The 14,680-nt window shown below is 40.0% G+C and overlaps 1 protein-coding gene and 1 non-coding gene across 2 annotated transcripts in view; one reads left to right on the top strand and one right to left on the bottom strand.

The window, feature by feature from the left end:
• LOC117350769 (histone-arginine methyltransferase CARM1-like) overlaps nucleotides 1–9,922 on the top strand; it is a 242,543-nt gene extending 232,621 nt beyond the window's left edge. Inside the window, exon 13 of the mRNA XM_033925354.1 lies at nucleotides 9,467–9,922. Coding sequence (XP_033781245.1) covers nucleotides 9,467–9,476 — 10 coding nt within the window. The 3' untranslated portion in view covers nucleotides 9,477–9,922. The remainder of the gene's footprint in view (nucleotides 1–9,466) is intronic.
• Nucleotides 9,923–13,540: 3,618 nt separating this feature from the next.
• On the bottom strand, nucleotides 13,541–13,612 carry TRNAQ-UUG. The gene has a single exon. It is a non-coding gene; the product is annotated as a tRNA-Gln (tRNA).
• Between the last annotated feature and the right edge of the window lie 1,068 nt (nucleotides 13,613–14,680).

Genomic DNA, 14,680 nt, shown 5'->3' with positions numbered 1-14,680 from the left:
ATTTCATCTGCCATTTGGATGCTCAGTCTCCCAATTTCCTAAGGTCTGCCTGCAAATTTCACAATCTGCATGTATTTTAACAACTTTGAACAGTTTAGTGTCAACTGCAAATTTAATCACCTCACTCATCGTTCCAATTTCCAGATAATTTATATACAGTGATACCTCGGTTTATGAGTGCACCGGTTTGCGAGTGTTTTGCAAGACGAGCAAAACATTCACAAAATCGGCGCCTCGGAAACCGAGCGTGCCTCAATTTACGAGCGTTCCCCCCCCCCCCCCCCGCGATCCGTCACCCTCCCGCCGCGATATGGCACCCCCCCCACCGCGACATGAAGTCCCCCAGACCCACCCGAACCCGCTTCTTACTTTCATCTGAGCCTGGGCACCGGCACCGGCATGTCCTGTGCGTTGGTGCCGGTGCCTGAAGATCGGCCTCCTCTTCTGTGGTGGGCCTTGAGCATCTGCGCATGCTCAAAGTCTGCGAGTTCACGTTCTCTCCGAGATCTCCGAGAATCTCCAAGAGATCGTGAACTCGCAGGCCTTGAGCATATGCAGATGCTCAAGGCCCAGCACAGGAGGCCGATCTTCGGGCACCAGCACCAACGCATAGGACATGCCGGTGCCGGTGCCGAGGCCCAGATGAAAGTAAGAAGCGAGTTCGGGTGGGTCTGGGAGACTTCAGGTCGCGGCGGGGGGGGGGTGCCAGTTCGCAGGGGGGAGGGTGCCGGATAGCGGGGGGAGGGGCCTTCGGGGGGAGCAATGCCAGTTCTCGTGGGGGGATAGAGCAGCACCGCTGGCCTCGGGGGGTGGGAACATATCAAAGCGAGTTTCCATTATTTCCTATGGCTGAACCCATGCTGACTCTGTCCCATTACATCATGTTTGTCTAAATGTTCCACAATTTTATTTTTTATAAATCAGGCTTATGAGTTTGTAATTTCCTGGAAGCTTTATCTAGTAAAGGGGGTCATAATTGTGAAATCTGATAGCATTTAATTATGCTGAACATTATAGAAAAGATGATTTATTAAATATCCATAGACCTTTCTATTTCTATATTTGACTAATATTTGGGTCGGATATTATTTAAAAAAAGATCCGTTTTCTTGTGTTCTTTCTGTGGAGTGCCATAGGGCTCTTCTATTTCTCCTATGCTTTTTAATATCTTTATGAGTATTCTGCAAAAGGTTCATTTGTCAGCCAAAGTTAGCATGTTATCCTATGCTGATGATATTTTTTTTAATTAATCCTGTTAAATTCAAATACAGAGGATATTAAGATCACTGATTGCATGAATAGAATTGGAGACTGGTAGGATGAAATTGAATGCAAGTAAAATGAAGGTTCTTTGGTTTCATAATTCACTATCTTCTGTTCCTTCATTTCTTCGCTGATTGTACCATCCTTCGCCGAATGTACCACTGTTCGTTGATTGTACCATTTTTTTCTCTGTTTGTACCATTTTTTCTCTGCCACCTAATTTTCTCTGATTGTACCATTGTACCATTTTTGCTGATTGTCCAGCCCTTCCTCATTGTAAACCGCTTCGAACTACTATGGCTTTGGCGGTATATAAGAAATAAAATTATTATTATTATTATTATTATTCTTACTCTACAATCAAGTACTACTCTGCAAGTGGATAAAATGTCTAAAGATTGGGGCATTATTTTAATCTCTTACATTTGAAGATCAAATTTCTAATTATGGAGGATGATTTTATATATTAGGCTAGTGAAGTCGTGCTTTTTTGAACATCATCTTGCACTGCTGGTTAGATTAATTTTTGATCTAAAAAGATATGAAAGTGTTGCATTAGCATATAAGAATCTTCATTGGCTATCAGTTGAGAGGTGAATTAAGCTTAATTCAGCTTGCATAGTTCATTGTATATTACAGACTGACTCTTCAGATAATCTGATTTTACTTTTTTCCATTTGCATCATTCTTCCACCAGATTATGTGGTACTTTAATTACTACATTTTCCACAGATTATGGGAGTACAGTATAAATGACAGTTCAACTCCTCTTTTGCTTATGCAGCTATTACAATTTGGAATAATTTATCTGTTCACATTAGGACTGATATTAATTACTTAAGGTTTCATAAAAATTTGAAAACTTTTTTATATGATTTGTTCTAATATTTATGGTATGATGATATCTTCTAATTGATTGTTTTTGTATTCACCTGTAGATTTTACGGCTTCTTTGGATGTAAATAATCTTGAACCTTTTTGATATAGTGTGATTAATAAATTGTGTATTAGATTAGATTAGATATGCCTATTATATCTACCTCATTATTCATTGCTATATACTCTAAAACTCCTATTTTATTTTTTATGCTTCTAGCATTTGTATATAGACACTTCAGGCTGCTGAGAAGATGACAGGGATAATTAGAGTCTTTTACTCTGCCTTCCTTTAAACACTCCTGGCTTTCTTTCACCGTTATTGAAACCTCTCTATTAGGACTCCCTAAATATCCTGTTTCAATACTATCCTTCAAGGATACTTCACACTGAACTATCTACTCCTGGGCAACTGTTGGCTTTCCCCTCTATCTCAGTTTAAAAGCTGCTCTATCTCCTTTTTAAATGTTAGCACCAGTAGCCTGGTTCCATCCCAGTTAAGGTGGAGTCCATCCTTTTGGGACAAGCTCCCTCTTTCCCAAAAGGTTGCCCATATCCTAACAAATCTAAGTCCCTCATCACTGCATCATTATTTCAGCCACACATTGGGACTTTGGAGCTCTGCCTGCCTCTTGGATCCTGCATGTAGAACTGGGAGCATTTCTAAAAATGCTAACCTGGAGGATCTGGATTTCAGCTCTCTACCTAAGAGTCTAAATTTGGCTTCCAAAATCTCCCTCCCACATTGTCATTGGTGCCTACATATACCAAGACAGCTGGATTCTCTCCAGCACTATCTACATATACCAAGACAGCTGGCTTCTCTCCAGCACTATCTAAAATCCTATCTAAGTGATGCATGAGGTCCACCACCTTTGTACCAGGCATGCAAGTGACAAGGTGATCCTCACACCTACCAGCCACCCAGCTATCCACATGCCTAATGATCGAATCATCAACTACAACAGCTGTTGTAACCCTTCCTTCCTGAGTAGAAGCTCCTGGTGTGAGAGGATATTGCATCCCCTCGTGAGCAGGTCCTGGCTATAGAATCATTTCCTACTTCACCAGGGTGATGCTCTCCTTTTCAGAGACCTCCCTCCTCCAAAGCAGCATAGGGGCTGCCAGACTAGAGGTAGAACTTCTCTACAGCATCCCTGTAGGTCTCCCCTACTTCTCTGTTTCCCTCAGCTTCTCTAAGTCTGCTACTCTAACCTGCCATTCTCTGAGAGCTAGGAGTTCTTTGAGGTGAGCACACATATATAACTTCTCACCAACTAAGAGATAATCATACATGTGACACTCAGTGCATAAGACGGGATAGCACCCTCTTGCTACTGGACTACTGCCTGCATATTATTATTGAGTTGATTAATTAAACCCTATTCAGCTATTAGGAATATATTAGATTAGTAAAGAGAGCCTTAGGATTATATTATATGCTTTATTAAGTGCTTGTTTCTTAGAGAGCCTTAGGATTATATTGTTTGCTTATTTAGTGAAATATAGTAAGAATATGTAATAAAGAGTTCTCCTGTTGTCCTAATTAAAATAATTGACTATAAGTAAAGAAATGAACTAGGGATGGGCAGGAGTAGGGAGGGTGGAAGGGAGGGAATGAAGACTAAGCCATATCCTACTCTACCTGCCAGAGACTATCTCTAGCAGAAAATTCAAGCTTAAAAACTATTTTTATTTTAAGAAGACTAAGTAAAGTTTTCTCTTTTAAGGTTAGATTTGATAGCCTATTGTACTGAAATTTTACTAGCTTTAGTACATTTGATAATTCTGATGAGTCAATGTATTATGTTGTCTTGATTATGTGTGTTTATATGAGTATGTATGTTTTCCTTGTAAACTGCTTAGGTCTTAGGTGGATTAGAAATTTTTTTAAATAAATAAACTCTCTATATAAGGGGTAGCTACAATTTAGCTTTTATCCCCAAATTTATCAAAGCTCAGAGCAAAATAATATATACTTTTCCAGAGAAATGTCTTCTACTCCTCTCATCTCAGAAAGATTTGTCCTCCTCTCCTGTTCTCCCAGAAAGAGAAGGTCCTCATCCCTCTTTTCTCTCCTCTCAGAAAGAATGAAGAAATACAAAAAATGCACTTATCGTCAAAATGTATCCTGAGCTTGGGCAATGTTCTCAAAATAAAGTCCACATTGAAGAGTCTCGACATGAACCATGTTTCATGCTAGACTGTTTCAGAAAACCCCAAACATCAAAGCCCTGATCCTATAAAATCCACCTAAAGATAGGCACCAACAGTGGCATAATAAGAGTAGTAGGTGCCTGGGTGGTGGCACCTCCTGTGCCCCCATGCCCTCCTCTCTGCATCCCTACTCCTTCTGTACCCCCTGCTCCTTTCTGCCCCCAATTCCATATTTGCACTCTCCCTTCCCCCATACCTCTTAATCTTCACCTGTGCGAGTGGCTTATGCAAGCATGCACCTCACACCAGCACTGGATTCCTTCTGATGTCACTTCCTGGTCCTGTGACCCAGAAGTGATTCAGAGGGGAACCAGGCTGGTGCGAGCAATAGTCAGAAGTTGCTCGCATTAGCGAAGATAATACGGAGGTACTGGGGTGTTGGAATGGTGTGTCAGGGCGGAGCGGAAAGGTGCCAGTACCCTCACCGACTTGGCACTAGGGGTGGTCCACACACCCCTGCACCCCCTCTTACTATGTCATTGGGCACCAATATCAATAGGCTCAATCAGTACCGATATAGGCACTCAACACCTCACAATCGGCTTTAATTGATTGAAAGTTAGGTGCCTAACTCAAAAATTGATTCTATAAAAAGTAGGTGCCTAGCCCAAGTACCTAAACTAAAAGTGGACTTGGTTAAGGGCAGATCATAGGCATGCTTTCAAATTAGGTGCCTCTTTGTGAATTAGGCGCAGTTAGGTGCTGATATCGGCACCTAAATTTAAGCGAAGAAAACCCTGACATAAATTGGGGATGTATAAATGTTAGGATGCTAAGCACCACCTAAGCACACTTAGGCAATGCTAAGCATAATTCTATAATGGGTGCCTAAGTTTTATAGAATCGATGCCAAAATTAGAGCTTAACTTTAGGCAGACTATAGAATTGGTGCCAATATTAGAGCTTAACTTTAGGCAGACTATAGAATCAGGACCCAAATGATTCTTCAAGAATCTGTTGAACCCCGTTATATAATTTCTATTTGAGTTAGCCTACAACTAATCCAAAGCCTAAGGTGTAAGAATTTGAAGTAATTGGGTAAAGACAGAGCAACACTGGCATGGCAGGCAGCAGCTGTCAGTATGGCAATGGATCTTTAAATGTGCACACTCAAGCTCTGGTGAGTCCTGCCAAAATTTAAGTAACAGGGGTTAGGCCGTAGCAGGCCTTAAACATGTATGGCTCCAGAGCCCTGCTCTACCCTGCCTTTCCTTTGAATGTAGACCTGGGTTCTGCCAGACAATGGATGACGGTGATGGCAGAAGAAGGGAATATGCTGGATATCTGAAGAGGTATGGAAGGGAAGAAATGCTGGACTGAGTGAGGAAGGGCATGTGTAAAGTTTCACCTAGAGCACTGTTCTTCATTGCAAGGCCTATAAGCTAATGGCAGCACATGGGAACCTCTTGTGCGGCTGTCAGTTCCCCACCGACTTCCAAAGCTCCCCTTAACTAAACCAGTGTAAGGAGGGTGCTAGTGCATCAGCAATTCTCCAGCACTGCCAGTGGCCTCTTCTTATTGTTCTTCTGCCATGGTCCATCCCCCTCTGAAGCAACTTCCTGTTTCTGCATGGGCGGACCCAGCAAAGGAACTGTACAGAGGAGGCTGAGGGCAGCACTAGAGAATTGCTGCTACACCAGCGGCCTCCTTGTAGTTTTTGTGGTAAGGGGGACTTCAGAACTGGGTTGGGAGAACATTTGGTAGAACCGGGGGTTAGTGAGGGAGAAAGAAGGGAGAGATGCTGAAAGTAAGAGCAGAGAGAAGATGAATGTGGATGGACGGAAGGGAGGGGAAAGAGATGGAGAAAGGGAAGGGGAAGGCAAGATGGGAGGGGAAGGAGATGGTGGCACATGGACATAGGGAAGTGGGAGAGCAGAGAGGGAAGAGATAGTGTACATGGATGGAGCTAAGGATAAAGATTTGAGGCACAAAAATGGAAGAAAACTAAATATGAAAATCAGTGCCAAAGATGGATATAGTGCAAAAAGTGAAGGAGAGGAAAGAAACAGCAAATGCATAAGGAAGCCTTGCAAACAGAGTTAAGAGCACAGAGGGAACAAGATCATAAAAATAAAATTGCTAGATAAGAAACATAGGAAAAATGTTTTTATTTTCAACTTAGTGATTGAAATATGTCAGCTTTGAAAATTTACATATTTTTATATTTTGGACTGTTCAGGAAGAAATGCATTTCTTTCTGTTTATTTTGTGGTGTACTGTGTGCAGAGTTTGGCATATTAATCAGTGGCTTAGTGACAATATGTTGGTTCTGAACATATCTAAAACAAAATTTATGCTCTTTCCATGGAAGGCAGACTAACTATGACCTTCCCAATTTACCTTAAAGACATTCCACTACAAACAGTTGCAACTATTAAAATTATAAGAGTTATTATTGATCAGAAGCTAGCCTACCACAACCAAATCAGTGTGGTTACTAAAAACTGCTTTTGCAGATTATGCATGATAAGATCTTTGGCAAAGTTCCTAGAACCATCATCCTTAAACATACTGATTCATTCTCTTGTAATCTCAAAGATAAAATTATTGCAATTCACTCTATAAGGGCATTGCACAAAAAAACTGAGACGGCTCCTAATAATCCAAAATGCAGCAATAAAGATCATTACAAAATTGAGAAAGTTTGATCACGTCACTCCCATCCCCCCCCCCCACACACACACTTAAAAAGGCACACTGACTCCCAATCTCCTATCAGATTACATATAAAATAGCTCTGCTAACCTTCAAAACATGATTGTCATAAGCACCTTTATTCCTGGATAAGCTTCTCATACCTTGCACCTCCTCGCCGTCACTGAGATCAAATGAACAACACCTTCTGTCCATACCATCTTTGAGAGTCATTAATTCTGTCACAGCCCTGCAATTTTGGAGCTCCTTACCAGCTCACCAGAGGGAGGAGACAGCTCTAATTAGATTTAATAAAAGCCTGAAAAGTTTCCTCTTTAGAGAAGCTTTTGAAACCTAAGAGTCAGCTATGGATTGTCGAACTTTTTTTAACTTAAGAAATCTTGACTAATCTTAATTCTGATTCTTTCATGCTTCCCTTCAAACATCTCCTCCCAATTGTCTTTTTAACATACATGTTCTTCTGTCCTATAATTATTATAGTTTCTTCCCCCTTTTCCTATTGATCAGTGAGTCAGTCCAGTGTTTATTCTGTTTGTGTTTATCTATACATGTTTTCTGTATTACTAAACTAAACTAAAACTTAACCTTATATACTGGGTCTTCAACCAAAAGAAGCTCGACGCAGTTAACAATAAATTTTTTGAAAAATAAAGTAAACTGAAATGCAAGAGTTAGTTTTCAAAATGTTTAGTGAATAAAAAAGTTTTTAGAAGTTTATGGAAGAGTTGGAAGGAACTGGGACACCTCAAAATTAGGGGAAGTTCATTCCATAGTTAGGGAAATTTAAACGCCAGAGAGCTGATAAAATTCTTAACTCCTTGAATTCCTTTCCTAGAAGGAAGAGAAAGTTTAAATCGATGAATGCTTCTCGCATATGAAAATATATAAACATTCCATAGTAGAGGAACAAGAGGAGCAAATATACCATGTAAAATCTTTAAAACAATACATATCAAGGTGCGGTAGGGGTTTAATTCGCGGAATACCTCACATTAAACCGCCTGCCACACTAGTCGCTAACGCCTCCATTGACGAGGCATTAGTATTTTGGCTTGCCACGGGGGTTAGCGTGTGATGAAATGTCCAATGCGCTAACCCCCGTAGCGCACCTTGATAAAAGGAGCCCTTAAACTGAATTCTAAAATAAATCAGGAGCCAATTGAGAGAGAAAAGCAAAGGAGTCACATGGTCGCATTTGCTCTTTCCATAGATCAATTTCACGGCGGTATTCTGAATCAATTGTGGTCTTTGAAGGCAGTTCTTAGTGATGCCAAGATAAATGGCGTTACAATAATCTAACCGGGATAATATAATAGATTGGACCAAAACAGAAAAATGACGTTGATGGAAAAGAGATCTGACCTTCCTCAACATTCGTAAGCTGAAAAAACATTTCTTAACCAGAGAGTTCATTTGATCCTTAAAAGTAAGAGAAGGATCAAAAAGTATTCCCAAAATCTTAGAGAAGAACTCAATTTGTAGGGAGGCTCCAGAATCCAAAAGTACAGTGGAAGAAAGATGATCCAATTTTGGACCTAACCACAGAAGTTTAGTTTTAGCTGCATTTAGCTTCATCTGGACAGGCATAGCCCAAGTTTGAAGTTTAGAGATACAACAATTTATTTTAAAAGTTAAATTGGTAATATTTAGATCAATCTCAATCAGTATAAAAATGTCATCAGCATAAGTAAAAAGTGTTTCCCACACTGATAGCTTATAAATATTCAAAGTTGTCATATAAAGATTGAACAAAATTGGGGAAAGTGGAAAGCCCTGGAGAACTCCGCAAGGAGGTTGCCAGGAATTAGAAATATTATCATCAATATTAACTGAATAAGATCGGGCCAATAAAAATTTAGAAAACCAAACAAGAACAACCTGATTAAGACTGATATCTGAAAGTAATTGGAGCAAAATGTCATGATGTACTACATCAAACGCCGTGGACAAATCAAACTGAAGCAAAATTGAACATTTATTTTGAAGTCGTAGTTGTTGGATTTTAGAAAGAAGAGAGATCAATAAAGTTTTGGTACTAAAATTACCCCTTTTTTAAGTATTGTACATTGCTTAGAAATTTTATAAGCGATTGCATCAAATTTTAAATAAACTTGAAACTTGATATTAGGGTTTTGTTTGTGTACAATAGTAATTTTAGTTTGTGGGTTTGTATTTGAAAAGTGTTTTTTCTGTTTTCTGCTTATGTGACTGAGGTTAGGTATTCTGTTGGGGATAGAAGTCCAGAAACTTTGGTTGATGTAGTGGTCCCAAGTAGGAAAATATTTGTTGGCTCTCCTACAGCTTTTTTAGATTCAAAACAACCCCTACTGAAAAATTAGTGAAGACCACTGACCTGGAGTGTCACATAACCTTGGATTGATCTTGTTATTATTCTAAAATATTTATTGCATTAAAATCTTATAGTCTATTAATAAATGTCTGTTTCTGGTTTTAGATACGGATAGACAATGTTATAAGCAACCATGAGAAACCAACAGAGCCAGGACCATCTTCAAACTAAACCAAGAGACTCCAATTTTATTTTCTCTTTGCTGGTTCTGGTATAATTTCAGACTGCCACTTTTTGGTGAAAAACTTGAGATGACAGCTCAGGCTAAATCTTTTTTTTTTTCATCAAACTTAGCATTGGCAGTTTACATGCATGAATTGTTACCATTCATTGCATTCTGAAAGTTTGCACCAGGCTTGTAACATAAGGAACCTTAACTACCTCATGTTTATGTGAGACGGGAATCAGAGGGAAGAGTAATGTTTTCTTTTTCACAAATTTTACAAGGTTTCCTGCATGAGTTTTCTAGATGCTTTTGATGTCCCTGGAACTGTTACTGGATCAGAAACAGTTAAATTTCAGGGTTTTTCAAATACTGATTTCTTAATATTTGATGTATACCAGAAGAACATTAAAAGAGGTTAAAATATTTGTGTCCCAGTTGTGACTGATTTCTGGATGAGTGATGAGCATGTCAAACATATAGGGGGCCAAAACTGAAAATTGCTTGGGTAGTCAGCATTTGATGCTAACCACATAAGTGATTTTTTTTTCTTTGCATTTATGCATACAATATAATTCTTGTAGACCACAGTTTCTTAATATCACTGGTTCTACATGCTGTATGAGCAAGAAGCCAGAACAATGCTAGAAAATACAGACAAGAATCAATAAAACTAACGAAAATTGTATAAATGTTTGAGTTCCATGAATAAGCAACAAGAAAAGATATTAAAGAAGATAATATTCCCTTACTTTTAATTCCCTTCACCGAAGAGTATTATGATAAGAAGAATTTGCATTGGCGAGTAAAATTACTTAAGGATGAAAATTCTAATAGCTCGACTACATATGCTGGACCAATGTCATAACAAACCCTAAAAACATACATACATAATTTAAATATGGCTCTGGCTTCTATAGGCAACCAGTGTAATCTGTTCAAAATTGGAGACACTCATATTTTTTGTGCTCTACACATCATATGAGATGCTGTATTTTGTAATGTCAGTAATATTTTCCTTTGTTTGGTCGAGCAACCAATATATAGGGCATTAGAATAGTCTAGTAGTGTCAAAACTAAAGCCTGTGAAAGAATTTGGAATTGATTAAACAGTAAGGGGCTCATAATCGAACCAAAAATACATCTAAAAACCCATCGAAATCGGCACTTAGATGATCAAAAAAAGTCGTCCAAGTGCCGATAATCGAAACAGGTTTTAGACGTATCTAAAAGCAGCTTAGGCCTTTTCACTGCTGTGCGTCCAAAGTGAAAAGGAGAATTTTCGGGAGTGGTTAGGGCGGGAGGTGGGCGGGAGGTGGGCCAACATAGACTTAGTTGTCCTCCAGCAATAATTGAAAGTTTGACGAGACTGCCTAGACGGAACTTATACGTTGTGACTTAGGTGATCTAAAAACAGGTATAAGTGCCCAGAAGGTATCCAAAATAACCAGATAACCACTGAAGACACAAAGTACAGACCCCCAGACACTACCCCAGTGACCACTGAACCCCCCCACCCACCGCCATAAAAATCAGAATAAAAACGTACATATCTGCCTCCAGAACATCAGCACCTGGCATAGGAAAGCCAAGTAGAGCTGCACAGAGGTGGCTTAAGTAGTCTGGGGGGTGGGCTAGTGAACCATAGAGAAGAGGACCCAGGCCCATAAGCCACTCTAACCACTGCATTCATGTTGAAAAATGTGAGTCCACAAAAAAACCCCAAATCCTACTGTACTGCCATATAGGTGCCACCTGCAGCCATAAAGGTTGTTGGGGTGGTAGACAGGTAGGTATAGCAGGGTTTGGAGGACTCACCATGACCTGCAAGGGAGTTGTGGTGAAATGTTTATGGGGCACCCTTTTTGTGAAGTTCACAGCAGTGTCCTGTAAGGTACTCCACTACTCTGTTGCCATGTCTGGCATCACTTTGCTGACCCCTCCCACATCCAAAAGGACTTGTTCTAGGCATTTTTGACTTGAATGATTTTTTGGACGAGAATGCGTTATAAAGATAGATGACTTGGCTTGGACGTATTTTTCGAAAATGGATTTTAGACACTGCTGACTTTGGGTAACTAGTGCTCTAGGCCCAAAATGGACTTTAACACATTTTTTTATTTTTCCCCTCCTTGTATTTTCAAATTCAATGAAGTAAGAACAATTTATTTTAAAAACATTCTTTATCGACATATTAAACTGTTCCATCACACTTAAATCAGAATTTAAAGTAATTCCTAGACTTACCAGTATTCAGAACGATTTGGCTGGTTCTTAACTGGTTAATCGTTTGGTCAGGGCTAACTGCTAATATTCAGTGGCACTTAACCGGCTACATGTCACTGAATATTGCAGCTAGCTTTGAACACAAAGTTGGCTATCTTGGGGACCTTTGGGGGTCAGAGTCAGCACTTGGTCATTTAAGTGCTGATATTCAGCACGTAAGCAGCAAGGGTTACCACACAAATGGGATCGCATAAATGTCTCTCCTGTCTTTATACAGTAGCTCATGGCAGCCAAATATCAACTTAAAGGGCTATGTGTTAGCTTAAAAATAACTGGGTATTGAAAGCCAAAGCTAACACAGCTCCCAGCTTTGAAGATCTGGGAATTACACCATCAACAGTGAGCAAAACATTCACCACCGATAGGTGAATATTGACCCCATAATTTTTAAAGAAAATTCCAAATTATATTCCAAAGTTCCCATATTTAATTTAGTACTGGATGGAGAAGAGTCAATACCCCAACATTTGTTTTTAGCTTTATTGAACTTCAGTGTATATGTGATTGTGAAACAAAAAATGACCCTGGTAACTCCACAGAAGAGAAAAACAAACAATAACAAAAAACTCTGTGGAGAGTTGATGTGTCAGATGTAGACTTTATTGAAGGTTCAACTTGATAATCAAAAACAAAAAACTGTGGATATAGATGTTCTGGAGATAATTTATTATACACTGACTTATAAAAACATGAAAATTCAATTTAAAAAGTATGAGGATAAAAAATTCAGTGATAAAAATCCAACCATAACCTACACGGTCCGTGTTTCAGCAAACACGCCTTCCTCAAGGGTCCAATAGTTTGCAAACTCACATATAAAGAATTGGACTGAAAACAGTCTATTGTCTTTAAACATGTGAGCAAAGAACACCGCTGACAAGCTGGAGGAAGGTGTGTTCGTCAAAGCACGGACAGTGTAGGGTCCGATTGGATTTTTATCACTGTATCGCCTAGCCTTTGCTCTGCAGCCTAATTCTTTTAATCCTTTTAATTCTTAAGCCTTTGCTTAAGGAACCCCCAACCCAAAATCAATTTTATTACTAAGAATGAAACCTTATGGCTCCATTTTACTGGGTCAACTACTGTGAACAACTCATGAAGAAGCAAACAAAAAAATGCTTAACAAAGCAGTCCCGTGTCTCAAGGGGGTGGGGGGTCAAGCTTCTACAGCTAGCATACACCCTTGCTCTGAACAGAGCATGAGCAATTGCTATTTTTCTACCCTCTTCTGCCAGGTTACCAGATAGAAAAAGAGGTGCTGAAACCCGGGATTGAGCCAGAGACCTTTAGATCTTCAATCTAACGCTCTCCCAACTAAGCTATTTAAGCTGATTTAGTACCTATAGCTTTGCCTCAAGTGCAGGTACCTCCATAGGTCCTCCCTCTACCTACCCTTAAAAGGGAAAGCTATTCAACACCGACATCACGTCCTTTTGAAAAGCTCAGGGGGGTCTTCCCACTCTCCTTGCAACAGTGCTGCTGAAGGGCGAGCAGGGCCACAGGGTCCCTGATAAATTTTGCACCCACCCCTCCCCTCAGCACAACATGCCTGGACTTCTATCTTTGTATTCCTCTTTCCTTTGTGCTCTTGGATAGCTAGATGGCTAAATTTACCTCATTCCAGGGACCATACTTTGCTATGATACCATTGCCCCTATTCAGCAGTCTACACAGGCTTGAGTATTCATCTCATAAGGGCAGCTGCTGGCGGTTGAGCTTAAAAAGCGAGCAGGTTCCACTGAGATTTGAACTCAGATCACTGGATTCAAAGTCCAGAGTGCTAACCTTTACACCATGGAACCACTTGGCTGAGCGCTCTTTACAGACATTTGCTCGTTTACACCTATTCCCTCCGTTTTCATGGCTTTCCATGCTCGTTTTCTCCCAGCACTCAACTGCAAAGGCTTCTTTCAACACTCTTTATTCTACTACTCAGTTCCGACACTGAAGGCTCAGACATTTTCTTTCATGACAGCGCGTGATATTCTTGACTAGCTTTGAGAAATAGCTGCTTCAACTCAAGGTCAAAAAAGAGGCCCTTACGTCCTTACCGTAAAGCTCTCCCCGCTGGGCTCGCCTAGCTTCAGCTCTGCAGCCTATCCCCCTTAAGGGCACAGCTACTGTTCTTCAAAAGAGAGCGCTACCAGAATTCAAGCCTGGCGCCTTTTCTCTCTTAACAATTTATCGGACCCATAACAAGCAACGAATTAACAATTAGTAGCAACTTCTTCTTCATTTCGTGGCATATAGCGATTTTCACATCCGTTCTCCAAATCAAACCTAAAGAACCATCTCAGTCTACAAGCCATAACTTTGCATGTTGCTAACCCACGTAGAGTAATGACCATTAAAAAAACAACCCTTACCATGCGACCACCTTTACCCGCGTAAAGGAAGAAAACTGAATTCCTAAATTTTGCACACTTTACCCCACCAACGCTGATGACGTTGCGCAACTTGAATGCGAGATCCAAGTTTCAGTTTTCAGATACAAGCAGTAGCTCCAAAAGGAAGAGGTCAGTATTATCAGGTCTTGGAATTTGGTTCCCGCCATTGATGTCACTTCATATTTCATAAATTCACCAGTGGCTTTGCTACCTGAAAAGTGACAGATACTTATACGAACAGAGAAAGAAAGAACTGCATAAAAACTGAATCACAAGGAGAAAAGTGAACCCCAAAATTCTTCACAGTTTTCTCAGCTAAGTTTGGTGAAATCATTTCTGCTCATGGCATGATTCAGATTCTGCAACCAGATAACCGGTTTCTCAAAGCCAATGGTACTTTAGGTCTAAAAGGAGTTACATTTATGCGGAAGAGCAAAACTGAAAGAAAAACTATCGTGGAGTCCCATCCATACTTGGACTCCC

This window comes from Geotrypetes seraphini, chromosome 1 (assembly GCF_902459505.1).
Source record: "Geotrypetes seraphini chromosome 1, aGeoSer1.1, whole genome shotgun sequence".
Lineage (NCBI taxonomy): Eukaryota > Metazoa > Chordata > Amphibia > Gymnophiona > Dermophiidae > Geotrypetes > Geotrypetes seraphini.
The sequence above is the reverse complement of the archived record's forward strand: the minus strand, read 5'-3'. Positions and strand labels throughout refer to the sequence as shown.